The 27,759-nt window shown below is 48.1% G+C and overlaps 1 protein-coding gene across 1 annotated transcript; it reads left to right on the top strand.

Annotated features, from left to right (window-relative positions):
- Positions 1 to 520: 520 nt before the first annotated feature.
- Positions 521 to 27,518, top strand: zdhhc17 (zDHHC palmitoyltransferase 17). Its single transcript, XM_084447627.1, has 17 exons — positions 521 to 592; positions 8,525 to 8,628; positions 10,464 to 10,586; positions 12,637 to 12,714; positions 13,800 to 13,944; positions 14,542 to 14,606; positions 15,285 to 15,447; positions 15,790 to 15,915; positions 18,451 to 18,593; positions 19,056 to 19,156; positions 22,672 to 22,796; positions 23,512 to 23,574; positions 23,798 to 23,891; positions 24,969 to 25,052; positions 25,539 to 25,696; positions 26,989 to 27,083; positions 27,260 to 27,518. The coding sequence occupies exons 1-17, from the start codon at positions 530 to 532 to the stop codon at positions 27,396 to 27,398; spliced, it is 1,869 nt and encodes a 622-aa protein (XP_084303753.1). The 5' UTR covers positions 521 to 529; the 3' UTR covers positions 27,399 to 27,518.
- The last annotated feature ends 241 nt before the right edge of the window (positions 27,519 to 27,759 follow it).

Below are 27,759 nucleotides of genomic sequence, written 5' to 3' on the forward strand. Positions count from 1 at the left end.
GAAGTTTGATGCGTTGTGCATATTGAATTGTCATACGGATTTCTTATTAGCATACTATTCACAACTGGCATTCTTTGTAAATAGATGGGACGGGACAGCAGAACTGTTTTTTTTTCTCATGTCAAAATGCTGCCCCCCTTACTCTCAGAGGGTAAAATCGCCTAAGATTGTTATGTTATATCCAATATCCAAAGATATTGTTTGTTTTTTTAGGAATACGTGTCTTCCTGTTCGTAAAATTATATTGTAATATCTGGTTATATTTATATATAAAGCTGGTTTTATTTATACATAACCAGATATCTGGTTATATTTATATATAAAGCTGGTTTTATTTATACATAACCAGATATCTGGTTATATTTATATATAAAGCTGGTTACAATTATACATAACCAGATGATGCGAGATAATTACGTAATGCAAAAGTCGCGATGGTTGGTTTGAGCCCCGGGCATCGTTCTGATAGAACATCCTCCTGTTTTCCACAGAGCATTACCCATAATGCTTGGTGAGCTTGACCACCAAGATGGCTGACGTTATGGATGAATATGAGAAAGAAGCTGGCTGTGTCCCTATTCTCCATCCAGAGGTATGAGACTCGACCTCCGCGTTTGTGAATGGTGCAGTTTGCGAGGATGCATCTTGTGCTTGTTGGGATTGCCGTACTTTTACAAATCCATCGTGTTTTTGGACTCCCACGACGCCCCCGGTATCGGGAGGGCAGACTCGGTGTAGCTAGCTAGCTCACATTAGCTAGCTCACATTAGCTAGCCCCTGCTGCGTTAGCTAGCCAGTCAACTGGCTTGCAAGCTAAATCGTCAAAAGTCGTTTGGTAGTAACGTATTGAATCAGTAGTATCATAGACTCCATCCGCATTTCTATTGCGCAATATAACTTCTACATTATCCATCTACACAAGTATTTATGAGGTGGAGGTTGCGTGTGCGACTGCTTGCTAGCTGACACCGTAGCAACGTTAGGTAGCTGTCAAGCTGAATCTGGCCTCAGTAGCTAGCTTGCTATTTGCTGAAATCAGAAGGTTTCATAGAGCACGGTTTTATAGAAGCAAGGGATCAGCTACTTGTGGTGAACTAGCTCATTGTGTTTGGCTAGTAGTTAACGTTAGAGTACGTTTCATTCATTTGTGAATTAATTTACGAACGCAATATGAGTGACGCACTGTAAACATCAGTGCTAAGCGTCCATTGTCCATTCAAGCAGTTGCATGGATTGTTTCCCCACACCATACATTTCATATTCTGAGCCATTTTCTGCTCCAGCCTCGACAAATGTTTTGGATGAATGCGATGGTGCCTGAAGTGGGAACCATGTCTCTACCACTGCTGCTGTCACAAGCTAGCTAGCTTGAATGGGTTGGCATTTGGGTAATGTCTGTTTCCTTACAGTTGCAACTGTTCATGGTAGCTATTCATGTTAGGTCTCATTTCAATTGATGGATGACGTTTAATTAAAGCTGGTATAATAGTACTGTACAGTTGGGCCTTCATTAGTGCAGATATGGACTGTCCTCCTAGCCCCCTGAGTAGCCTGATACTGCTTGATTGTCATTCTAGGTAACCCAGTTTTTTCTCCTCTGTTTGAAGGTACCAGACCTAGGTAGGTAGGGGACCTCCCACTCATTTATTAATGATTTATGAACTTGCTTGTGTTTCATTTTCTGTTCATCCACCCAGTGCAGGGAGCTGATTGAACATTAATTACCCCACTCTTGTCTTGGTGCTCAGATGAGTCTTTATTATGAGTAGTTTACCACACAAACACGTTCTGTGATGATCTAAGACTACCATTGTTGGCATTAAGAATTGCTGTCTCACTTTTTCATAAATCCCTTGAAACACAACTCCCCTAACTGAAAATTCAGTGATACCTGGCTTTTTATTGTCTTTGGAAAAAACGTTATTTGTCCTGATTCCTACTAGAGTAGCCATGCTGCCAAAAGGGAAGCCTGTCACTCATCAATAGTTTTTAATCCATAGCATGCATTATATCTCACCTACTTCAACTGTTTGTTTTTTTGTCAGTCACTCCCCTTTTGTCCTTAAGGCTTAAACTGGAAAATACACAAAGTTGACGGTCCAACAAAAACAGTGGGGTTTAACCGTCGGAAGGCTTGGTGTGACCACCATTTTCGGCTGCTGTTTGGAGCTGTCAGGACCTGACTTATCAAAGAAATCGCCTGCCAACATGTCGAGAAGTCGGGAGGAAATGAGCCAATCGGCATATATAGTGGAGTTTTCACGTAGGAGGAGGGGGAGTGTGCAGAAAGGGGCACAAGTTCAAGACTAGGAGAATAAAGAAGGACGTACTGCTGCTGCATTTTCAAAACATCTGGCTAACTTGTAGGCTAATCATCAGGATTTTCATTGTTGATGGCACTAGGCCAAAATCAACATTTAGGCTATGATGAATCAATTTGTATGTGACCAGTGCACATTGGTTTTTGGATTGGGCTACTGCTGGAAGGGACAGACAACAGAGGGCAATTCTAGCCAGATGCAAATGAAGATGAGGCTAGACATGATGAAGTGCATAATGATTTACAGTAACTAACTAAAGCTAAGCCACTGAGAGGGTGGTTTACGGTTTATTCATAAGTAGGCTAGATACAGGATGCAGCGTGCGAACTATTTCGTAAGCCTAACCCTGATAAAGCCAGTGTCAAGGTTGGCTTACGGTCGGACTCTGATTTCTTCTTGTCTATTCTTGCTGTATACACCTGATTCGTTGTCTTGTCATGTGTCAGCCTTCACTGTTGTTTTGTTTCCCTGCCATCCAGAGCAATTCCCGTTTCCGATGTAAACGACGACTCACACTCACTGGGGCCCCCCTCTGGGCTGAAATGCTGTTTATTCTTGCACATGCCCGGAGCGAAAAGTACAAATGAGGAGCCTACGCGCTTCTGATCTGGGCTGACTTTAATCAGGTGCAGTCAGCACCGTCGCATTTGTGTTCCAGAATCACTGAACACATATTTAAGAGACTGTGTCCATAGATGCTTCCAAAAGCTATCCGATAGCTGATTTCAACGGGCAGGGCGTTCTTATGACTTCATCTTTGGCCCTATGCGGAACAGTTGGGGGGGGTGGGGGGGTGGAGGAGCACAGGAAAACACTGTAATTGAGATATCTCTGTCAAAATTGTTAAGCCTTATCCTGACTGCATTGTACATGTCAGTTGAGAGAGAAGGTGAAATTGGAAACAAAGGCTTGGAAACCATCTGCACCAAGTCGGGCGGCCTTTTTGATACCATTTCAACTGGGTTAATGTTAACGGTTACGCTAGCTGAGATTTGCTCATTGGCGATTTAACCAGTTTGATTGTGTTACTTAATATAATATAATATATAATATAATAGCTTTCCATTGCACTTATTTATAATATTTTGCTTCATTCTGTAAGCCTAATTCAATATGCTGATCAATAATTCCCCACTCACAGACCCTGTGTGCTCTTTTGTTTGAGACGGACTTGTCTTGACTCCTTGGGGGGGATGCCTGCCACCATCTGGCCCTTGGTCGCTTGGTACATGCTCCCTTTATTGTTAGAGTTTTTGTTCATCACTCCTCACTCTAGAAAGCCCGTTATCGTATGGTATGTTATGATGGTATGGCTAAGTGTGATTTCAGAGCGCACCGTTATTAGACCTAGCCTGGTGTTTTCAGACTGATGAGACAATATGAACTTGTACCAGAGCCCCAGGGTTGTAACTGTCTGATGAGAGGAACTGTTAAATAACAGCAGTTATGGATACAACAAACTGACTGTCTAATCCTCGGAGAGTGCCAACATTTGCTTCCATCTGTCAAAACTGTAGAGTCACCATTGCCCTTACTGCTCTGGAGCATGAGTCTGACTTCCAGTCAGTTGATTAAATGCTTTTCTAGACCTGCTAAGGTTCTCCTGCCATAGCTGTCATGTGACTGGGCATTGAGCAGTAACAGGGTTGTGTGGAAAATTAAATGACAGACTCTTGGAACAGAGCAGGCTAAATCCTCAACATCATCTGCCTGTCTGGTGTGTAGGTTAGGCCTCCTGTAGCTGCCAATAATTCAGCCCTTTCACATTGCTCTGAAAGTCGTAGCCACTTTGATTATGGTGCCACAAAATGGCACAAATTGGATCCAGCTTCATGTTCATCGGTGTTGCTCAGCTGTGCAAATCTAGGGCGTCAGCCACTGTGCCAAGGTAGCCCCAGAGAGATGGAAGCACAAGACCGGTTTGAATGATCGTGCTTGGTGCTCATCTCCCCTAGAACCACATTGAGTACCTTGTATTTTCAATTCCAACCTCTCGTTGCCCATTTGTTTGTTGTTTCTCAAAGACAAAACTCCTGGGCTCCTGACCTGTTTTGAAAATGCTGTCAATCATTTCAATTGCATATTAGAAGCTCACTCCAAACCAGGTTTTGCAGCTTCAGTGTAGACAGCAGACAACAGCACAAGACAGACTCTTGTGTAGAGATGGCCTGGCTAGGTCTGTCATGTCTTCTCCAGGAGGCTGCTTCTCTTCTGACCATCATTGTGCTCCCGCAATAACTCAAAATGTGTCTTGAATATTGAATTGGTGTCGAAGAATGACCATCATTTAAGATTGCATTTCAGATTGGTCGTCAACATTTAGTAGAGCCTTCTCTTCACTGCTCCCCTAACTCATTCAGCTGAGAGAATGGCGGAGACACAGCCATAGCACTGTGAAGTAGCAGCTCTACTGAAGAAATGGAGGTAGGTAGGTGCTTCAATAAATGATGAGGGAGTCAAATGTAACCTAGGCTAATATGAGCAGGAAAAGCCCTATGCTATGTGCAGTGTTGTCTCTTGTGATGTATCCAAACATTGAATTTGAAACACAGTTTGTTTCGATACCCCTACTCTATACATTGACTTTTTGAATTTCACTTTAGGAAGTAGGCCTAGTTATTAGGCTGCTCGTAGATTTCCCTGTATTTTTAGCATGACCACATGACACCATTCCCTGGGGAGACTGAGGAAAAACCTGGATGACTGCTTCTGGATGGCAGACTTGGGGTCTGAGCTTCAATTCAGACCCCAAGTCAAAACAGATGTTGTAAAACCCACTAGAATAACATTCACCCCTTTTCCTCAATACGCCCTGGACTCTAAGCCCAACGCTGACTAGATTACCAAATAGCAGGCACCCAATTAGAGAACTAAAAACTGCACACACTGCAATTATCTGCTCCAGCGCGGCCTTCAGTCACAACTTCCTTCAGCAGCACCATGATAAATGAAGGAAATTACTACCTTGGGGTCAAACGAAGGTCGTCTCCGAGGTCAGTGAAAGGGTGATTAGTATCTGGGAATAGCCTAATATGTGTTTAGAGTTGCCGAAGCTTCTTCCTATGCACACTTATGTTACAGCCAGATTAGTCCTCATTGTTAAAGATGTGAGTGTCTCATGTGAGTGTCTCATATATGAAGATTTGAAATGACGAATTCATGACTTTTTCTACAAAGCTGTCTGGGTAACAAGGGCATCTCAGAGAAAGCACTGTGTATCATCAGCATAGTAGTACAATCCACAGTAGGATCACCCTGGCATTTAGGGACCCATTCTCAGAGTAGAGACAGTAGATAGATAAGAGAGATGAGTAGAGATACAGTAGCAATTGCCAAGCCCTGATCACAATGATCTAAATATTTGGATTAGATATCATCCACTACTGACGTTCTTTTCTTTGCGGTGCAGAATGGGATTGGCGCACACTGTCGATAACATCTGCATCCACTGTGACTTGCAGGTGAAACCCGCTCGACTCCCTGACTGGTGCAAGGCTGCCCAAGCACCTCCCATCGGTGTCCAGCAGTAGCATTTTCCTCTCGAGATTAAGCCGGGCAACAATCTACCGCTCTCAAACTCTTCGTCCCCTCACTTTAACAGGGGTGCAGACTTGTCACCTTTAGGTGAAAATGGCCGTTTTTAATCCAAAATAGGTCATTTGTTTGATCTGTGTATGTATGGGTTTGCATGTTTGTCACCTTTTTTCACCTGTGATTGGTTTGCACCTCTGCTTTAAGCTGTAGATGAACACAACCTATAGTGGACTCAGTCCCCTGTTCTATATCCCCCTATTATATAGAACCGGACACAATGCATGTTCTACACTGACGCCGTATATCTAGGCCTGTCTGTCTCGGCGCCTCTGTAACTAACATGGTGCGACCGCCCAGAGCCTCTGTAACTAACATGGTGCGACCGCCCAGAGCCTCTGTAACTAACATGGTGCGACCGCCCAGAGCCTCTGTAACTAACATGGTGCGACCGCCCAGAGCCTCTGTAACTAACATGGTGCGACCGCCCAGAGCCTCTGTAACTAACATGGTGCGACCGCCCAGAGCCTCTGTAACTAACATGGTGCGACCGCCCAGAGCCTCTGTAACTAACATGGTGCGACCGCCCAGAGCCTCTGTAACTAACATGGTGCGACCGCCCAGAGCCTCTGTAACTAACATGGTGCGACCGCCCAGAGCTGAAGAAAGAGCCCAGGTGTCCGTCCCGCCCCGCCCCGCCCCGCGTTCCCTGGCTGTCATGAGGTTAGCAGTGCTGGCTCAGCGTTTTCCCTCGCTCCAGTAGAGGAGGAGGCAGGGGAAATGCTGCAAGGCAGGTTGAGACGGTCACTGTACAGTTTACGCCAGTGTACATGGCCTGCACCCCCCCTAGCCCCCCCCCCCCCCCCCCCCTCCTGCTGCCTCCCTCCCGGAAGCACCCCCCCACCCAGCTCTCTCTCTCCTCCTCCCTCCCAGAAGCCCCCACACACTTTACATTGGCCTGTCAAGTGTCTCTTGTTGGGCCCCAGGACTGCAGCTCTTGTCATACTGATCACATTTTAGCTAATTTGCACCAGAGACAAAATGATTGGAAACCTCTGCCGTCTCTGACCTGGGGGGGGGGGGGGGGGGGGGAGTTGTATTCCCAAAACATCTTCGGTCTTGCCGATAACATGTAGGCTAGGCTATGTGTGTTTCCTGTTATAGTATTGAAATATATCCACGTTCGTGATGGGATGTCTGGCCTGTTTCTCAGTGTTCATCAGATCAGGTTACCACTCGTAACAGCAGGGAGTGGTTCCTTTTCCTTTCCACAAATTGGTGGTTTGAACAAACTGCCCTCAGCTAGTGGACTGCTACTGGGCTGCTAGTGGACTGCTACTGGGCTATTGCTGGCTCCCCAACACACCTCTGTTCAGCCTGCCCGAGTGACTGAATCACCGCCTACTGCCTGCAGTCGATTTGGAAAAAGGTCCAGCGGCACATGCTCCTAGTCCATAGGGTCATACATGCTCCTAGTCCATAGGGCTGTACATGCTCCTAGTCCATAGGGCTGTACATGCTCCCAGTCCATAGGGTCATACATGCTCCTAGTCCATAGGGCTGTACATGCTCCTAGTCCATAGGGCTGTACATGCTCCCAGTCCATAGGGCTGTACATGCTCCCAGTCCATAGGGCTGTACATGCTCCCAGTCCATAGGGCTGTACATGCTCCCAGTCCATAGGGCTGTACATGCTCCCAGTCCATAGGGTCGTACATGCTCCCAGTCCATAGGGCTGTACATGCTCCCAGTCCATAGGGTCGTACATGCTCCCAGTCCATAGGGTCGTATGCGTGTCGTCTCTACCCTCCGACCTTAAACCCCCTCCACTCCTCTCCCCTCTCCATCCGCCTCTCCACCATGCTCCCTGTCATCCTCCCTCTCCTCTCATCGATCCTCTTCATCCCCCGCCATCCCTCGCTTCCTCCCCTCCTCCGGCTCCATCCTCGTCCCCTCTCTTCCCCGGTAGGCCCTAGTGACATCAGCGCGGTGGCGTGGCCTCTCTAGAACACCGCCCGTACGGAAACCATCATCTCCGCATTAACCTCGTCTCAATCCGGCAACCGATCAATGTCACGTTATTAATCTGCGACCCGCTGGGAGCGCCGAGCGCTCTTGAGATCATGTCGAATGACCTCAGAGCGCTGTGGTTATGTAAGGACGTGATCGTCCGTAGCTACGGTAACACGCAGGGCCTCCTGGGAGAGCGCCGTCCTCCGGCGCTCTCCAGAGGAGCGCACAGGCTCATGCCTCATGTTGGCAGTCAGTAGTCTTTCTCAGATCAAGGTTGAGCAGACAGAGAAGTACGTGTGTGTGTGTGTGTGTGTGTTTGCCAGATAGGAAGGATGCAGCAGCAAACCTCTTTGAGAGATTGAGGATGATTTCCGTTGCTGCTGCTGCGTTGCTGTGGAAGCTAATTGAATGTGAAGGGCCTGAGTGAGCGGCCAGCCGCGATTCTGTCATCAGTGACAGCAGCTCTCTCCCTCACTGACCTCTCTCTTTCTCTCATCTCTTTATCTCTCTCTCTCTCTCTCTCTTTCTTTCTCTCTTTATCTCTCTCTCTCTTTCTCTCTCTCGGGCACACTCGCTCTCTCTCTGGATGATAGCATGACTTCTGCGCAAGCCCAGTGACGCCATGGTGTAGTTGAATGCGAACTCTCTCTCCCTCACAGGAAATCAAGCCCCAGAGTCACTACAACCATGGCTACAGCGAGAATGTGGGCCGTAAAAGCCACGTGGATGACTACAGCACCTGGGACATCGTCAAAGCCACGCAGTGAGTACCCTGCGCCAGTGTGTGCGTACTGTCTGTGTGTGTCCTTAGTGTTTGCATGTGTCCACAACTGCACATGGATCCAGGTATACACAGCCAGGGCTGCCGAGTCTCACGCACCGAGCGTGAGACACACGCATTTCAGCCTATTCTCACGCTCACACGCCACACTTCACGATTCTCACGCGGAGAAATGACCAGCCTCTAAATACTAGCAGTTCAATGTTGATGGGACCCTTATTTTGAAATTACTTGAAAGAACGCTATTCTCGCCTCCCAGTCGTCCTCCATGTCCAAAGAACGCTACTCAAACCTGGGAGAGAGCTGTCCGGGGGGGGGGGCTAAGTGAAAAAATATCACTCCAAACTTTTGGTCAAACTTGGCAGCCCGGTTTACATCTACTTGCGGTTTTCCGTGAGAGTAAGAGAGAGAGAATGTGTTGTTTTTTTTTGTCAGTGAGCACAGTGAAGGCAGAGAACATTTCCTTGTAGGAGAACTGGTTTTACATGCACTTCCTCTTGTGATGGGATTCGAGCGTTACAGCAGCGAGAATGTACAGAATAGATCAGAGTAAAGAAAATAGTAAAAGGACTGCACTTATATAGAGCTTTTATCCACAGCGCCTTATAATGGCCTCTTATTCACCCATTCACATTACATTTTATTACGTTACATTAGTCATTTAGCTGACGCTCTTATCCAAAGCAACTTAGAATAATTGCATTTAACGTAGGAAAAGCCAATGTACTACTACTTGCCAGAACTCACAAGTGCATCTCCTTTGTAAAACCAGTGACTAAAAGCATAATCTAGTGCTGAGGGCAAAGTGCAAGAATAGCAATCTAAAATACGATGTGTGTTTAAGAGGGTGGATCGTGCAAGTTGCTAACCTGCTCATTGGGAGCAATTTAGGGTTTAGTATCTTGCCCAAGGACACTTCGACATGTGGACAAGAGGAGCTGGGATCTGAACCGCCGGCCCTACGATCATGGGACGATCCACTCTACCTCCTGAGCTACAGTCGCCCCTAATATACATCAAGCATATACATAGAACAGTACCAAAAAAAAGTATCCTGCAATAAGACTAAAAGTACTGGAGTGACATCAAGGCGTAAGGTGACAGATGACATAAGAAAGGCATAAGAAATAACCACATGGTTGCTGGAGGCTGAGAAGGCTGTAATAATGGACGGTGTTGTTGACGCTGCGGGGAAAGCCACATTCAGCCGTCCCGTTCGCTGCCTCGTACCCACGGCGCCACAAGCTGCTCGCCACGGCCAGACCAGCGCCACCGCCCGCCATGGCTCCTTCAGTGCGTCTGCGTACCAGGTGACAGGCTGTAGCAAGGACGCGAGCACAGCGCCAACTCACTGTAGGATTGACCGCCTGGGTGGTTTAGCATTAGCCTCCCCCCCGTTGGTGGTTTTTCTTGCCTAACGAGTGTCGGAAGCAGATAGAATTATCACACAATCTCATTTCCCCCTCTGCCAGAAGTGGTTTTGGTTGTGGAACGGCATGTGCCTCCCACTGTGGTGTGTGTGTGTGTGTGTGTGTGTGCGTGCGTGCGTGCTGGTGTGGGGGGGAGGGTGGTATAACAGTCAAAACCAAGGAGACTTTGTGTTTGTTTTATTATTTAAGTCAATATGGTCCATTCATTTTTGTATATATTTGCAGAAGAAGCTTGAATACTGGGGCCACTAGTCTGTAATATAAAAGGGATTTTGATTGTGAACAGGACAAGATCACACTCCCTTTCACCTTCTGTATGTCTGTCTGTCTGTCTGTCTGTGTGTTATTTGTGGCTGTGTTCTGACCCTGGTGTGTTTGGTGGTCCAGGTATGGGATATTTGAGCGCTGCAGAGAGCTGGTGGAGGCGGGCTACGACGTGCGACAGCCGGACAAAGAGAACGTCACGCTCCTGCACTGGGCCGCCATCAACAATAGAATAGACCTGGTCAAGTGAGTGGCCTCTCCCTCTCTCTCTCCGTCTCTCTCTGGCACACACACACACACACACACACACACACACACACACAGACACACACACACACAGATTCTTCTCTCTCTCACACTGTTTCCTCGTTCCCAATCTGTCTCTTTCCTCTTCCCATTTCCCTCTCACACCCACACACATCATCAACCCACAAAGAGAAAAGCCCTTAAACTTGTCTCACTGTTTGAGTCTTGGGAATGATTGATGTGTTCCAATAAAGTCAGGCAGGCACACGGGTGACCTGCTTTTTTGACCTGCTTTTCCTCAAGGCGCCTTCAGAATGATAAGAAATCTCTCACTGCGAGGTCGGGCGCAGAGCATAGTGCCGACACTTGGTCCAAAGCACAGGAGATTTTCTCTAGCGTTTTCTGGTCAACCACCGGCTGTTTAGTGAAACTTGTGATAAGAAGCAGAGCCCCTGTCACTGTGTTTGCCTGGCATAGCAACGTATGTACATAAACAGCTACGCTAACTTTAGCATTGGTTTTAGCTAAGTTCGTTAGACTATGCCTATTCATAAACCCGGAAGCCCCATCTGACTGCGGACGTTTCACCATGCATTACTTTTCATGCCGAGATCATGTTTTTTTTATTTTTTTATATCGTGCTATAGAGCTCGAGAAAACATGAAACACTAGGAAATACTCTGAAACCCAGAGTCTCTCTCCCAGTCTCTCTCTCTACCTCCCCTGCTTGCATCATATGTCGCTTCTGGCTAGGTCACATACAGCTGTCATCTCATTGGTTGCGCTTGAAAGGTCAGCGGCAACCGAGGTCAAAGTTGAAACTAGAAATGGTGCTGAGAGAGCACAGACCTCCGCCCCCTGAATTTCGTGGCTCTGTGCACTCCAAAATTGAATGGGTTTTAAATTGGCCCATGCTACACCCCTCCGAGTTTCATGAAAAGAGGTCTGGTAGTTTTTGTGTAATCCTAGTCCAAAAAATGAAGTAGGTAAATGGCCGGCCGGGCCGTGTTCGGGGGTGATTCACTGGGGAGGAGGTAAAAATGACTGGAGGTGAATGGGTGGAGGTGAATGGGTGGCTGTATTTGGTTGGTTCTGTGGTGCCCCCCTCTGGTCACAGCCAGCGGGGGGCAGTGTGGTGCACACCAAGCCCCCCCCCCCCCCCCCCCCCCCCACACATCCCAGCCCAAACCCCGTGTCTCTAGCGCCCCCACACAGGTAGATGGCTTCATTCTAAGCTTTGTTTTCATTTTGTGTAATACTAGTCCAAAGAATGACTGGAGATGAACGTGTGGCTTTATTTGGCCGGCTCTGTGGCGCCCCCCTTGGGTCACAGCCGGCGGGGGGCAGTGCAGTGCACTCCGGGCTCTCCCCACACACACCTCAGTCCAAACCCCATAGCACCCCCACACAGGGAGCTGGCTTCGTTCTAAGCTTTGTTTTCATTTGTGGATCTGGCCCGTGATTCGGATCTGCTCCAAAATTTAATGGGTTCTAAGGTGGCCCCATGATACATATACCCCTTCACCGAGTTTCATAAAAATCAATTTGGTAGTTTTTGTGTAATCTTGGTACAAAAAAATGAATGGGGGTGAATCAGGACTCTCTGTATCTATGCAGTCAGCAGTGTTGGAAACTGCCACCAGGCTCCCCCCCTGAGAGCGAGCGCGTGGGTGGGAGGGGGAGGAGCTAAGCCCTGGCAGACCCAGACCCCAAGGCCCTCTGTTTAGCAGCAGAGGAGAGCGAATGCTTGGTCAGACTCCTTTGGATTCCGAGTGATCAATTAACTTGAAGGGACATTGAAGGGACAATACTCTCACTAATGCATTATACTACTAGGAGCAGAAACCAAGCTGAAATTTAATCCGTTTTAATCCCTGTACATATTATGAGATGCAGCCAACCACCAATCCACTCTCCGACCCTCTGTAACACACCTGTGTGTTTGTGTGTGTGTGTGTGTGTGTGTGTGCGTGCGCATGTGTGCCTGTATGTCTGCCTGTCTGCCTGCATGACACACACGCGCTCATCCTTTTTGCGTGTTTCCCCTCAGGTACTACATATCAAAGGGGGCGATCGTGGATCAGCTGGGAGGTGACCTGAACTCCACACCCCTGCACTGGGCCACAAGGTGAGAAGAGATGACGATGACGTTGACCAAATCAACTGCAGCGACATCATATCACAACACTACAGCTCCCATGTGTCCAGCAGTCCAGAATGACCTGATATTCAAAATGGCAGATGAAGAGATGATTAAACCAACATAGCAGCCAGTATGCTAACTCTAACATGTCCCGGCCGTACCCCTCCACCTAGAGGGCAGTACTCCTCTGATCCCAACCCTCTTACGTCGACAGTCATACCAAGTGTCATAAACTCGTGTGTGTGTGTGTGTGTGTGTGTGTGTGTGTGTGTGTGTGTGTGTGTGTGTGTGTGTGTGTGTGTGTGTGTGTGAATGAGAGCTAATGAGATCCTGCCATCCTCCCTGTATTTATAGGTCTGATCTCTCCTTCCGTTCTCTAGTTAGATTATCTAGAAATTATAGTTTTATCTCTCTCTCTCTCTCTCTCTCTCTCTCTCTCTCTCACACACATGGCTGCCTCCCCTCTCCCCTGGGAGAACTCTGTCCTACATTATTGATAGGTTTGATGGAGGGGGGGGGGGCGCATCATCCATCTGCACCTGCCCACACTTACCTGGGCTCTTCTGTTACCACCCCCGGCCAGTGACCTTCCAAAATGGAGACTGGTCTGTCAGTTGGTCTGAACACTTTCTGGGTGGAGCTTTGGCAAAGCTTTCCATGTTGTGGTTTGCATAGGAATCGCAAAAATGAAAGCATCGCTTTGCAGTATCATGAGGATGTGTGTGTGTGTGTGTGTTATCCGGCTGCTGTCCTATCAGACTTGAGCATCAGACTTTTAGTGTGCACAACACCGCCACACACTGAATTCAGCCTTTCAACTGCATTGATATTCAGGGATTATGATGTATAATGTACAATCATTTTTATAAACATTATCAACGCTTATGTGAGGCACTCACCCACTCATACACACACATCATCTACACACACATCATCATGTGTGTGTGTGTGTGTGTGTGTGTGTGTGTGTGTGTGTGTGTGTGTGTGTGTGTGTGTGTGTGTGTGTGTGTGTGTGTGTGTGTGTGTGTGTGTGTGTGTGTGTGTGTGTGTGTGTGTGTGTGTGTTTCCAGACAGGGTCACCTGTCCATGGTCGTGCAGCTGTTGAAGTATGGGTCAGACCCCTCGCTAATCGACGGAGAGGGCTGCAGCTGCGTCCATCTGGCTGCCCAGTTTGGACACACCTCCATCGTGGCTTACCTCATCGCCAAGGGACAGGTGTGCAGGGTGGACAGGGGCGAGGGGGTCAACCAGGGATTCAAACTGTCAGATGGAGGCCACCGTTTTCATGTCATCTTTGTTTCCCATTGTCATATGAATGCGTTAATGACATCATGATCAGCAAAGTACTAGTACAGTATGAAAACCGTGTTAGTATTGTATATAGTATCAGTATTCGTCTCACTGATATTGTGTTCAGTACTAAACCAAAATACTGAAGTTTGTCATGCATCAGAACAGTTTCTAAACAGTACAGAGTTCTTTCTGTTGTCCACTAGGGGGTGGTCATGTGTTTCGCACAGCTGCATTCCATATTTGGAACTCTGTCACGGTCTTCCTTCTTCTGCCTCCATGTCTGCTCTGTAGCTCAGACACCTTCAAACTGTTTGTAACAGCGCTCTCTCTCTGTCTCTCTCCATCTCTCTCTTTGTCTCCCTCTCTCTCTCTCTCTCTCTGACTGTCTCTCCATCTCTGTCTCTCTCTCTGTCTCTCTTTCTCTCTCCATCTCTCCCTGTCTCTCTCCTCTGTCTCTCTCCATCTCTATCTCTCTCTCTTTCTCTCTCTTTCTCCCCCTTTCCCTCTTTCCTCTGATAGGACGTGGACATGATGGATCAGAACGGCATGACTCCATTGATGTGGGCATCTTACAGGACACACAGGTGTGTGTGTGTGTGTGTGCGTGCGCAGGCGCCCGTGTGTGAAACAAACCTTGCCAGCCAAAACAACCCCAACATGTAGCCGGCCTATAGCCTGAGGCAGCATCTCTGGTGTCAACATCTCTGTGACCTCCAGTATGCTAGCTGGCTTTGAACCAGGTATAGATCAGTCCTTTCACTTTCGTTCATACAAGTAAGTGTATCCCCCTGTAAGTTAGTCTTCCACATCCTCCCAGGCCAGGCCTGTGGTGTCATGATTCTGCTGACTGTAGTCTGACTCCGAACCCTCCGGTGGTTAAATCAGCCCTCGATTGTCAATATTGTAGATACCATGACAGAGTTACAGTCTCTACCATGATCTTTTTTCCTCAGTTCTCTTCAGTGTTGTTGGGTCTCTTTGAGTGGAGTCAGTTTTGCCGGTGCCTTGTAATTTGTAACTGAGCTAATGTCTTTCTGGGAAACCAGGTGTTGTGTTATTTGCTCCTCAACTAGTCGGTAGGACAGAGTTCCAGAACGATAAAGGAAGGTTGTGGGATATCTGGACTTGAAAGCGAGTTTTGCACCCACATACATTGGCAGACCTTTAGCCGAACCTTTATCCAACCACGCTTTTCCCGTTTCATTCCCTTACATCATGCGGTCACTTCTAACCGCTCTGTGACCCTCGCCTGCCTCCCGCAGTGTGGACCCCACCAGGCTGCTGCTGACCTTCAACGTGTCGGTCAACCTGGGAGACAAGTACCACAAGAACACGGCTTTGCACTGGGCCGTGCTGGCCGGCAACACCACGGTCATCAGCCTGCTGCTAGACGCCAACGCCAACGTGGACGGCCAGAACATCAAGGTGAGGGGGACTGTGTGAGCGTGTGTGAGCGCGTGCGAGCATGTGTGCGAGCATGTGTGGGTGTGTGCGTGTGTGCGAGCGTGTGTGCGTTTCCTTCCTTCGCTCATCACTCCGCCTCATCGTACGAGACGTATCCATCACCTTTAATCGGGCGAATGGGAAACGACCTTGTGGTTTACCGCGAGACAGAGAGCGCTATGCATGTTCTTCTCCTCTCCTTCGGTGCCGTTGACCCTTAGAAGGCCCAGGATGTAGCGGCTAGGTGAGTTTAGCTGGTGGCGTGGTGAGTGTGAGGTCAGAACGGCCCCTCTCATGGATTCCTCTGGCGTTGTCTCCTAACAGGGCGAGACGCCGCTGGACCTGGCCAAGCAGAGGAAAAACGTCTGGATGATCAACCACTTACAGGAGGCCCGGCAGGCCAAGGGTTACGACAGCCCCTCCTACCTGAAGAGACTCAAGATGGACAAGGTAAAGCGAGAGAGAGACACACACACACACACACACACAGTCACTCTCAACTTCACGCCAAAACTGTCTTCAGACGGTTTCACTTAAACCAGATACACTCATTAATTAATCAGACCTTTACCTTGTACCTCCCTACTGTGTCCCGACTCTACAAAAAAAACTACAAAACTACAAAACCCTGATGTCACAAAAGCCCAAACTCTTCTCCAGACCAAGGATAGTGGAGAGTGAATACAGCCTCGCTTTCAGAAACACACACACACACACACACACACACACCGTCAAGGACATGAGGCCTCTCCTCTTTGTAACTAAAGGGTTGTTGGCCACCTGTTTCCCAGTGGAATCCCAGACACCCCCCCCCCCCAAAAAAAAACATTAAAAGAGACTGTTGAGGAGAAATTGCTGCTTTCTTGTTGATGCGATGCAGGCTAACACTGAATTAACCCTTCCTGGCCCCTGTGACGGGAAGTCATTACACATCAGAGGTGGTGATTATCTTGCGTCCGAACCCGGCTCTTTGTCTGTGCACGGTGTCAGTCGTCAGTGTCCCTCAGGGCTACAATGAGCAGCTCCACTGTCCCCAGAGCTCTGCAGCAGGAATATTGGTCCCGAACGCTGAAGAGAGCAAATGACAGACGGAGCCCAATAATAATATGAAATGTTAATGCTGCTTTTGGGGAGATATAGCGGAAGCTGTCAATGAAATTAATTGGTAGGCCTACTATGTTTGCTATGTCAAATGTAAGCTACTATCTGAATTGTCGTTTCGCGACGTTGGCTTTATATCGGTTCGTGGGCCTAGTAAAGCCCTATTCACACGGGACTAGAATGACCTGGGAAGCAAGGCCTTGCGTAGCTGCATTGGATTTAGTCTGACATGCTCTGTGATTTTCGGTAGCAGTGCCTTTATATAGGCTATTGCTATCGTTTGAAAGAGGAGATCTCTTGCTTTCCAATTGTGTAAAATATGTTTTGCAACGCCCAATAATGACTGCCTGACGACTCACTGAAGCCTGACGTTTTATCCCCTTGACCTGGCGTGAACCAGACGTCAACGCTCTCAAAAGCACACACACGGTTTTATTCCTCTTAATCTCAAATGGTCAAATGATATATCAATAATACATATTGCGTATCCTTTTCCTAAATAGGTAGGTCTATGCATTGTTGTTTTTTTGTAAGACATTTCTAGGGAGTATGTTGCAGCCTTTTTCTATATCTGCAGTGTCCTGTGTTAGATAGCCCTCTCCACCATCATCATCAAGACAACAACAACAACAAAAAAACAGTTTTGCAGTTAATTTTGATGAGGTTAAGGATTTTGCCTGTTTCTTTGCTTGCAACTTGTTTCCCCAGGGTGAGAGTAGGCCTGTGTGACCCTGATAAAGGGAGAACAGGGAGTCGGTACGGGGCGTCCGGGGTGCACGGCCGTGTGGGCCCAGACGTACTGGCCCACAGCCCTTGTCTGTTTCTTTGTTTAACCGTGCTTCTTGTCTTTTGATTGAAACGCTGGACAATTTTAGGTGATCAAGGTACTTCTTTGTAGCTGGATGTCAAAAGGACGACCTTCCTTTGGTATTGTAGTGTAGATTGAGGTACTGTACCAAACATAGAATCGACAGAAATGTAGAATTGACACTTTGTCATCTAGCTCTGAAGAAAATGTCTAGTTGTTTACTAGTAACTACTAGTTACTACTAGTAGAGGACCTGGCTTAGACATGTATGCACTTAATTTAGAGGATAACTCAACTGTTATTGGTTAATATTACCCCAAGGAATAACTTGAGATGTGTGCCAAAATCCTAGTTTAAGTAATAAAAAAAAAAAGAGAAAATTCCTGTAGTTCTATGGGAGTTGACCTAACAGTTTTTAGCCATTTTTCTCTTCTATGACCTCTTAAACATAGCCAATCTGAACATTTTGAGCACCTCAGAAAATCTGTGGCTCCAAGTCCCACAGTTTAGAAGATAGCTATGTCGGGAGTAGCACTTAGGGTGTAGTCATTTTAAAAAGCGCATGGTCATTTTGGGTTGTTTGTCCCGGATTGAGATTTTGGCACACATCCCAAGTTGTTCCTTAAGGTCATATTAGCCTATAACAGTTGAGTTATCCTCTCCTAAATGAAGTCCATACTCTAAGCCAGGTCCTAGTCCAGGGGTGCCCAATACGTCGATCGCGATTGACCAGTAGATCACAGAGGCTATGCTGGTAGATCTGGAGCCATTCAAAAGAAAAGACATTCAAAAGGCGACTTGATGATGTGTGTTGAATTTGAGACGTTAATTAAAACCTAGCCAATGTTAACTGAGAGAAGGGTGGGGGTTCCAGGGGCGTGGGGGGTAGATCTTGTTGAGCTGGTCATTTTAAAAGTAGCTCACAAGCCAGAAAAGTGTGGGCACCCCTGTCCTAGACTATACTGCTTACTACTACTTACATTCTTCCCCACAGTCAGTTAAGCATCCAAGCAGTTTAACCTCTCCTCACCTCTCCCTCCTTTCTTCTCTCCCTCCCTCTCCTCCCTCTCTACCAGGAGTTCAGACAGAAGGTCATGCTGGCCACCCCGTTCCTGGTCATCTGGCTGGTGGGCTTCATCGCTGATCTGGACATTGACTCCTGGCTCGTCAAGGCCCTCATGTACGCCGGCGTGTGGGTCACAGTGCAGTTTCTCTCCAAGTACGTCGCCTGCCTGCGTATTCACACACACACACACACACACACACACACGCACACACACTCTGTACCCCCTCCTACACTCCATTACCTCAGCCATCTGGTCCTGCAGTCTTTGCTTGCTGTAGCTGTAAGTGGCGGCGGGTTCGTAACCATGTTAGCGTATATTCAGCACAGTAGAGGCATTCACTGGCATACCTGCCATTTTCTCCCTGTGTAAATATTGCCCCGATGTCAGCAGGTTAGGTTTTAGCTTATTTTTGCCTGTCTGGATGACTGTGATGGTTGTTTAAAGTTATTGCATACTTGTGTAGTCAGGCTTGAATGTGGGTAGGTTTAACCCCCGTAGCGTCACAGAGAAGTAGACATTTCTGCAAAAGACATTTGCTACAGCAAATATCTCAAGTCCGGTGTTGCCCCCTCTTCCTCCCTCCCTTCTCCCTCCTCCTCTCGCCTTCTCCGCAGGTCTTTCTTTGACCACTCCATGCACAGCGCTCTTCCCCTGGGCATCTACCTGGCCACCAAGTTCTGGATGTACATCACCTGGTTCTACTGGTTCTGGAACGATATCCTTTTCAGCTCAGACTTGGCTCTCTTTAGAACCCTCCCTGCTCTGCTTAGGAATCAGTCCATCCCTACAAGGAGGGAGGAGTTGCCTGTTATGAAAAACAAAAAAAACAAATAAGTGTGATTGGGTATCCGTTGCCGGGGGTGTGCGCGCGTGTGAGAGAGAGAGGTCCCCCCTCGTGGTATTTGTCTCTTCAGGATGTGGCTCAAGGCCCCAGCCCAGTCCCCACAGCCCACGCAGCAGACAGATGGACCTCCCCCGTCCTCCATCTGGCCAATCTCATCATTACCCACAGTGCACTGGGGTGTGGGAGCCCAACTGAAGAGCTGTCACCTGCTCTCTCCCTCCCGTCTGCAGCTGAGAAGGCAGGCAGCAGCGTGGTAGAAACCCCCGAGGCCGTCCCTGTATAGCGTTAGTAAGGTAGCTTACTACATGTTCACTGCTGCTATCACGGCACGTCAGTTCGCCTCAGAAGCACTTTGTCATGCTGTGTTATTGTTTGTTCTCTGCTGACGTAGCCGAGGGGTCTGCCAGAGGTTTTTTACAACTTGAATGCAGATATTTGGAGTTTGGATTCATATCTAGACAGGAAACGTGTAGCGTGTCATTTGTTTAGTAACGGGGCAAAGCCATGACTGATGCACACTGGAGCCAGTCAGGGAACGCCTCTGTTCCTTCCATCTGATATCCCTTGCTCTTTTCAAAGAGTCTGTGTAATGGCCAGCCTCCTATCAGATCAACTGTCTCACTCCCTACCCTGAGGCAATGAGAATGGTCCAAGCGCGCTTGTGTTGTGGTTGTTTCATTTCATATCACCGCTCCAGCTGTGTCACTCTTCCTCCTCTCTGGAGAAGTGAGGCGGACTTCTCCAGAAAGAGGTGAACGCGTAACAAAGACGCTGGGAGGAAGAGGAGGGCTCTCTGATTGTTGAATAAAAGCAGGAAATGAAGGAGTTGAACAGAAGAGGGGAAAGTCAGACTTCCAGGTTGCTGTACCTCTAAATGACTGCAAAATCGCTGAAGTGTGCGTTGAGGGCAGGATTTCTTTGTATGCTAAACACTGTTATTAAGTGTACACTTAGTGCCTGGCAAGAGTTAAAGCAGCAACGCCTGGAACCAATGTGTTTCTCTAGGCCTCAAAGATGGCTGCCGCTCTGGCTTTTTGTTAACGGAAATAGTCTCTTACCAGTTGGAGAGCTAATTGCAGATTGGGTGTTTCTCATTTTGTTCAAGAGCTCTAATTATCTGCCTCATTGGGCTGCGTATGGGAAGGGAGGCGAGGACTTCTTGAAGCCGTTAAGAGTGCCCGGTGATGCTTGTTTTTCTTTGATGTGCTTTTCTTTTAGCTCAGTTGTGTGTTCATTTTGCGTTCATGGGAACATGGCTTGGCGAGCGTTCACAGCATGACCTGGTATGAATACGACCGCATCGAAATCCACACCGGCACACAGGCCCTTTTATTACGTGAGGCTGATGAGGAGCAGGCAGGTTCGTCCCGGTCTCTTCTCTTACCCTGTGGTCATTGGGTGCAGAACATCCATCAGTCCATATGCCCATTTCCCCTTCTCTGTCTGGTGCCAGCAGGGGGCATAGTGACTTACTGGTCTACCTGTTCCTGTGGAAACGGTCAGGATTTCTACCGGACGGTCACCCTCTCGAGGAATGATTTGTAAATTCAACGAGAGGCATAAGCAGTGCCATGTACACAGCCCGTCATAACCTGTTCAGCGTGTAAACATGTCTGTATTGGCCTGCTTGTCTCATGGTGTTGGGAGAATGTGACGTCACTGTAATGAGAATCCGTTGTTGTCTAGCCCCTGTGTCTGCACTCTTGCAGGTATGGGCTTGGTGGAGGGTCTCCCCCGAGCTAATGTAGACAAATTATCCTCCTCAGGCCTGCGGTTCACATCAGATCAAGTGTCTCGGTGGAGTTGTTGTTACAAACCCCAGCTTTTATATTCTACTGGACTCAAAGGGGACTATCGTAGAATTCTGTCTAGTAAACTCTAAAAGAGAAATAGTCTTGTTTCTCCATTCACACAAAAGTGTTTTATTCATAGTTGCCCTGCAGGGAGGGAGGTTTTCAAGTCATGACTATCAGTGTTGCTGCATCAAAACCTCACCAGCAAACGCAATTACGAGGTACAGAGCATAGCTTTTTATCCTGTAGACACAACCCAAACATGAACATGTAAATCTCTCTTAACCAATACTTGAAGGGATAACAAAAGAGACTGGGCCGTCTGGCAGACCAATAGCTGACCTGTGAGAGCCCAATAGCTGACCTGTGAGCTAGATACCACAGACCATTGTGGTCCTGAAAAGCCCAAGGTTAGGTCATCTGGAGAGTGGTGAAGGGATAAACATGGCCCACTGACCACATGGTGTCTGGACATCCACACAGCCCCACTCATTCAGGGCAGGCCACCTAAATCCAGGGTGTGACCCTTTAGTGTTGATGTTGGACAGTGTTTGAATAATGACCCAAGTGCTTTGTCTCCCAGTTGGTTAAGGACAACAGTTGGATATAGACAGAATGTCCAACATCTGCCTCCTTTTATTAGCAAACTACACCTCTTATGAGCCTGAGTACGTGATATTGTGTGGGGCTAACATACATTTTTGACAGTCATTCATTTCAATGCGTTGGCCCTGAAAACGTGCTTGTTTTCAAGTGGACCCCAAAGACGGGTGTGGATCAGCTGAATTAGTCATGCCGTGACTGGTTCTGCTTTCCCCTGGTAATTGAGGAAATCCTTCTTTACATTACCAGCCCAGATGTCCTGGAGTCCCACCAGCGCACGCTCTCCTCACTCGACACCCATTTACATTTATAGGGTACTCGATGACGTCAACGCAGATCTGGAACCTGAAGTTCATTTGTACAGTGGATCAGTCAGTGGTTCTTTCATGTAGGGAATTAACATTCCTTCTACAGTTTGCACACCAGGGGAAAGTGCAGTTCGCGTGATGAATAGACGCCACTGCAGTACCTTTGCTGCAGCAGACATACAGTACGCCCGGTAACAAACTCTGTACGCTCAGCCGCTAAGCTAGTAGCCTTACAAGTAATTATATGACCTCATTTCGTGTTGTAAACACAATTTTGGTTCTTTTGCCAAGAGTGAAATTACTGATATCACTTTTTTGCTTAGGCCTTCCCTGCCAAGGTAAACAATTCATTTTTGTTAGATATTTGTTGCACTTACTCCCATCCACCCTGGTTTCATTGTAAGCTGATTTATGATGTGCAGCTGAGTGATTGTTTTTTTTGTGATCTTTATGTGCATGTTAGTAAAGGTGTGACTCATCAGAGCAGGCTTGAGTGGGTGGGAGGAAGAGGATGAGTCGTGTGTCTGACAGGATGAGGACACATTGTGGCTAGATAGAGCCAGCCTAGTCGTCTGATCTGTTTGACCCCTGTCTGGACCAATACTCCATTTAACAAACACTTAGCTGTGTTCTCAATCTCCTCTGGGATATATATATACATCTTCCTTAACCTCCTCTGCACATCTGCCATTCGCCACCATCCACGTCCCCTTCTTGCTGAACAGCGTGGCTCTGTTCTATAACTTCGGCAAGTCCTGGAAGTCCGACCCCGGCATCATCAAGGCCTCTGAGGAGCAGAAGAAAAAGGTGAGAGTTCACCGTCCCTAACCGACCACCTACCCGAGTGGACCGGGCTGGTGTTTGCCACATGAGGCGTCATACCGCACTACTACCAGGCCTTTATACTGTCCCCTAAAACCCCCACGTTTCCTCTCCACACCTTGATCAGAGCTCTAGTCAGATCCATCCTATTTTTGAATGATAAAAAAAATACCATAACCGTCCACCTCTCCCTCTGCTCCTGACCAGAGCGACAGACAGAAGTGGCTGTGTTGTCCGTCTGTATGGAGCCCTGGCCTCCCTGGCCCTGAGCCAGAAACCCTCCACCGGCCGCCCCCTTCACCCCCCCCTTCCCCCCCCTGCCTCTGAGTGTCCCTCATTAGCACACACTGATGGAGTATAATAATGGCTCCGCCGCTCAGCTGGCCCCGCTCCCCTATTGTGTGATTGATGAGCGCTAAATATAGCGCCACATCGTTAGTGCTGTGCTATACCAGGGCACGGTCCGGCAGGCTCGCCTCCAGGCCCATTCCAGGGACATGCACACTCCTCCCGGAGGGCAGGAGTGTTTCACCTCCACTGTAGTTTCCCCCAGGGGTCCCTACATTTCCCATGGTCCGACTCGGTGTCGATTTAGGACTGAAGGTGACCTGGCCACCTGAATAACTCTTGTACAAGTCTCGTGTGCTTGTTGTTTTCATGTTTCACTCATTGTCTTTCTCCCCGTCTCTTTCTCCTCCAGACTATTGTTGAGCTGGCAGAGACAGGCAGCCTGGATCTCAGCATATTCTGCAGTACTTGTTTGGTAAATACAAACATCAATCTTTACAAAGTACCGTACACCGTTCTTCATTTGTCTAGACAAGGCGTCAACAGTCCTTTGTCCTGTTTTATTGTGTGCTATTGTTACTTTTACGTGGCCGAGGTTTACTTTTACGTGGCCGAGGTTTTGTTATATTGCAGTTGCCTTTAAGGACTGGACAATGGGACGAACCAGGCCTCACGGCTGTGTTGTGTTTGGCCCACAGATACGGAAGCCTATCAGGTCCAAACACTGTGCTGTGTGCAACCGCTGCATCGCCAAGTTCGACCACCACTGCCCCTGGGTGGGCAACTGCGTCGGTACGAAACAACCGCCACACTCCAGTCTACAAACATATTTAGCATCACAACAACACATTTCTGCAGCTGCAGCCAATTGTAATTTATGTTCACAGAATTAGTCCCAAATTCCAGCCCTGAAGAAGCGGTAGACTACAGGGCCTTGGTTGAAAGGAGCCTCCCATGTGAATACGTTGTTTTGGCTGAGTACAAAGAGACTAGCTGAGTGTAGCAATTGAACTCAGAAGTTGAAGTCGCCAGGAGTGTGAACGCTAGCCATCTTGTTAGGCTTGTTAGCAGCTGTTCGTGTTCCCCTACGCAGTTTTAAGCTTCCAGGTAGGCGACAGACTGCTTAGGGGCTGATGCCTGTCTAGACATGTCTGGGGTGGCGGGAGTATGTCAGACTGAGGGGGAGGAAGTGTGGTCCTTTAACCTCTATGCTGTCCCTCGAAACACCAGATGGACAGGATGGAGCCTGCATTGTAGACAGGCAATGACGTAGAGCAACTTCCCGTGGGTCCTCCTCGGCCCTGTTTAGCCAGGTGTAGGACGGAAGTAGTGTGAGGCAAGGGGACAGGATTAAACAAACGTTTGTGCATTTCGTATCCTTGAATCCTTGATACAAGGATAGAAACTGTTCGCTGGCTCCCCATGAACAGACAAGCTTTTCACTGTTGCAGCTGAGATCCCAAACACAATTTTTGTTGATGACTTTAACTTTGACTTCATATAGGGTTTAAAATTACCTTTTTTTTTTATTAAAAAAGACGATAATTCACCACTTAATCTTCTGGTTTTCCAGTCTGTATATTTCTTTTCACAGTTGGAAACGGCCGACAAAACCCAATTGCAGTTTTGGAACACATCCACGTTCACATCCTTATCAGCCCTATACAGTATTGGACAGCAGCCTCCACCACCTGCTCACAGAGCTGAGCATGACCACGCCGGTCTGACAGCAGTCTGGCTTCTAATCTTTCCCCTCTCTTCCTCCCCCTCTCTTCCTCTCCGCCCGGACGAGAGCCAGAGACGGAGAGAAGGAGAGGATGGGAAGCGAGGCTCACCTCTCTCTTCGTTTGCTTTGTTTCCCCCGGACAGGAAGCGGGAACCACCGCTACTTCATGGGGTACCTGTTCTTCCTGCTCTGCATGATCTGCTGGATGATATACGGCTGCATCTGCTGTAAGTGGGGGACGTCCTCCCCGTCACACACTCACAACAGCTTGACAGACACAGGCCGTCATAGTCTGCAACCTGCATTCTACCTTCCTCAGAGACGGTGTCTATCTCTATACCGTTTTCAATATGTAAACCTAAATCAAATCAAAGCTTTATTTGTATAGCGCATTTCATACCCAGAGGCAACACAATGCGCTTTACAGAGAACAAGGGAGGTGGGCATACGACCCACTCTCTACATATTCCAGAGGGAAGCAAAAAAAACAGTAATCACCCGGGGGCCAGATAAGTGAGCTGTAAAAAATTCTTCCCTGACCCCTCTCAACAAGGCGATCGAGCTCCAGGAGTATGTTTGTATGTCTAACCTAGTATGCGCTTGGTTTGAAAGAATGTTCAGATAGCGACAGGGTCGTCCTTGCTCCCACCCAAAAGTTCCCCCAGCAGTAACAGTGTCATAACCCCCCCCCCCCCCCCTCGCCCTTCACCCAGACTGGAGGATCCACTGTGCCACCAACTATGCCAAGGACGGGTTCTGGCTGTACCTGACCCAGATCGCCTCCTGCTCCCCGTGGATGTTCTGGATGTTCATCAACAGCATCTTCCACTTCATGTGGGTGGCCGTGCTGATCATGTGCCAGCTGTACCAGGTCAGAGAAAGCTCGCTTGTTTGCTTATCCTTTTCACCTCTGTTTAGTCTGGCAAGGCACTACGAAGTTTCCTTTGGAATGATGTCAATACTGACGTGCTCGGCTTCCACTGTGGGAATCGTGTATGCCGAACGCAGACCATTTTATCTATAGCTGTGTTCACACCAAACGCAATGCGAAAAGTCAATGCAAAGACGCGAGTAGACGCAAAGTTGCACTGGGGCAGCGCGAATGAAACACAATTTGTCCCGGGTGATATTTTTCAACTCGAGCGACAAATTTGCGTGCGAGTAGGCGAAAATTCGCACCACGTTTGGTGTGTTCACAGCTTAAGGCCGAATCCCATTTCTCATTTCAACCCCTTGCCCCTACCCCTTGCTCCTCGGGCTAGTGGGTTGAAATCTTCCCCTATGAAAGGGGACACCCCTTCAAGACCGATACGTCATCAGTGGGTTCTCTAGTCTAATCTGCCAGTCTGCACGGAGCGGTAACAAGTGCAGCAACTTTGTTGGTAGACTAGTTACATTTTGAGTGTCACTCATATGCTATCAAAGGGGGAAATGTGTCAAAATGCGGGACTGTCATGCACAAATCAGCCTTAAAACAATGTTGTTAGCCAAGACATATTAGCATGCCATAGCGATTTTTGTTAGGCGATGCTTGTTATAAAGAAAAGGTCTATAATTGAAACAATATTAAACAAAAATAATACTTTGGTTATCATAGTTTTTGATCCTTTCTTAATGAAGAAATTACTAAGCTGAATTTGTGCTTTTCTTTTGCTTTGAGACCGATTGTCTGCCTAATGTTAGCCTACCCAAAACGGACCATGATACAGACATTAGAGCTAGCAGCAAATGTCTAAATGAATTGCGGAGATAAGGCTGTTATCGACGGTGTACCATGAGCGCCGACTGCCCAGTCATCTTGATGGCTAGCTAGCTCCGAAAACGTCTTGATACATTGACCACAGATTTCAAGTTAAACAAGTACATTACTGCCTAAAAAAAATCTTAAAATGATATTCCTGACACAACAGCTGTAGTATTTCAGAAATGTGTGGCGTTCTTTTGTTGCTGCTCATAGCCCTTGGTTTGAAGTGTGGGTCTAAAAATCTCTGTTTCGAGGGCTATGTAGCCCTCGCCCTTACCCATACAGTTGACACCCTCGAGGGACGACCAGTGTTAGGGGTAAGGGGTAGGGCCAAAGGATGAATTGGGATTCAGCCTAAGTGTCCTGTCCTTTGCGGCGTTGCTAAGTGCTGTCTTCCTGTGCGTGTCCATCCCCTCCAGATTGCTGGCCTGGGAATCACCACCAATGAAAGGATGAACGCCAGGAGATACAAGCACTTTAAAGTCACGGCCACATCCATCGAGAGTCCCTTCAAGTGAGTACAGATGCCGGGGCGTGGGCTCATGCTATCACTCTTACTGGTTGTAGAAAGTTATCTTTGGCCATCAATTATAAAATGTCACTTTAACAGTGGGTTTTTAGAACTTAGCCTAGTGCAATAAAGTTTATCCAAGTCTTTTAACATGTGCCCCCCCCTCTCTCTGTCTCCAGTCACGGGTGTGTACGGAACCTTATAGATTTCTTTGAGATCCGCTGCTGCGGACTGATCCGGCCCGTGGCGGTGGACTGGACCACACAGTACACAATAGAGTACGACCAGACGTCCGGGTCGGGCTACCAGCTGGTGTAGAGGAGGCAGGAGGAGAAGAAGGGTCGGGGGAGGAGGAGCGGTGTCTTGGAGGAGGAGGAGGGTACAGGAGTTGTCATCCTCGCCCCCCTCCTCCCTCCTCCCCCCCACCCCCACCCCCCCCACCCCGAGCTCATATTGGAGCGAGGCTGTTCTCTGGAGCGCTTGGCTTTTGGACCATCTCTCCTTCACCGATCAGACTGAAACTCAGCCAGGACTAGCATGCTGTGACGGGACAAGGCTACACCAATACCCACGCCACCGCCGCCGTCGTCCCCACCACCGCCACCACCTACTATTACTCTAGGTGAAACACGTTAGGCTGCCACACCATCGCCCCTATCAGGGCCCTCCGTCTCCTCAG

This window comes from Borostomias antarcticus (assembly GCF_949987555.1).
Source record: "Borostomias antarcticus genome assembly, chromosome: 13".
Lineage (NCBI taxonomy): Eukaryota > Metazoa > Chordata > Actinopteri > Stomiiformes > Stomiidae > Borostomias > Borostomias antarcticus.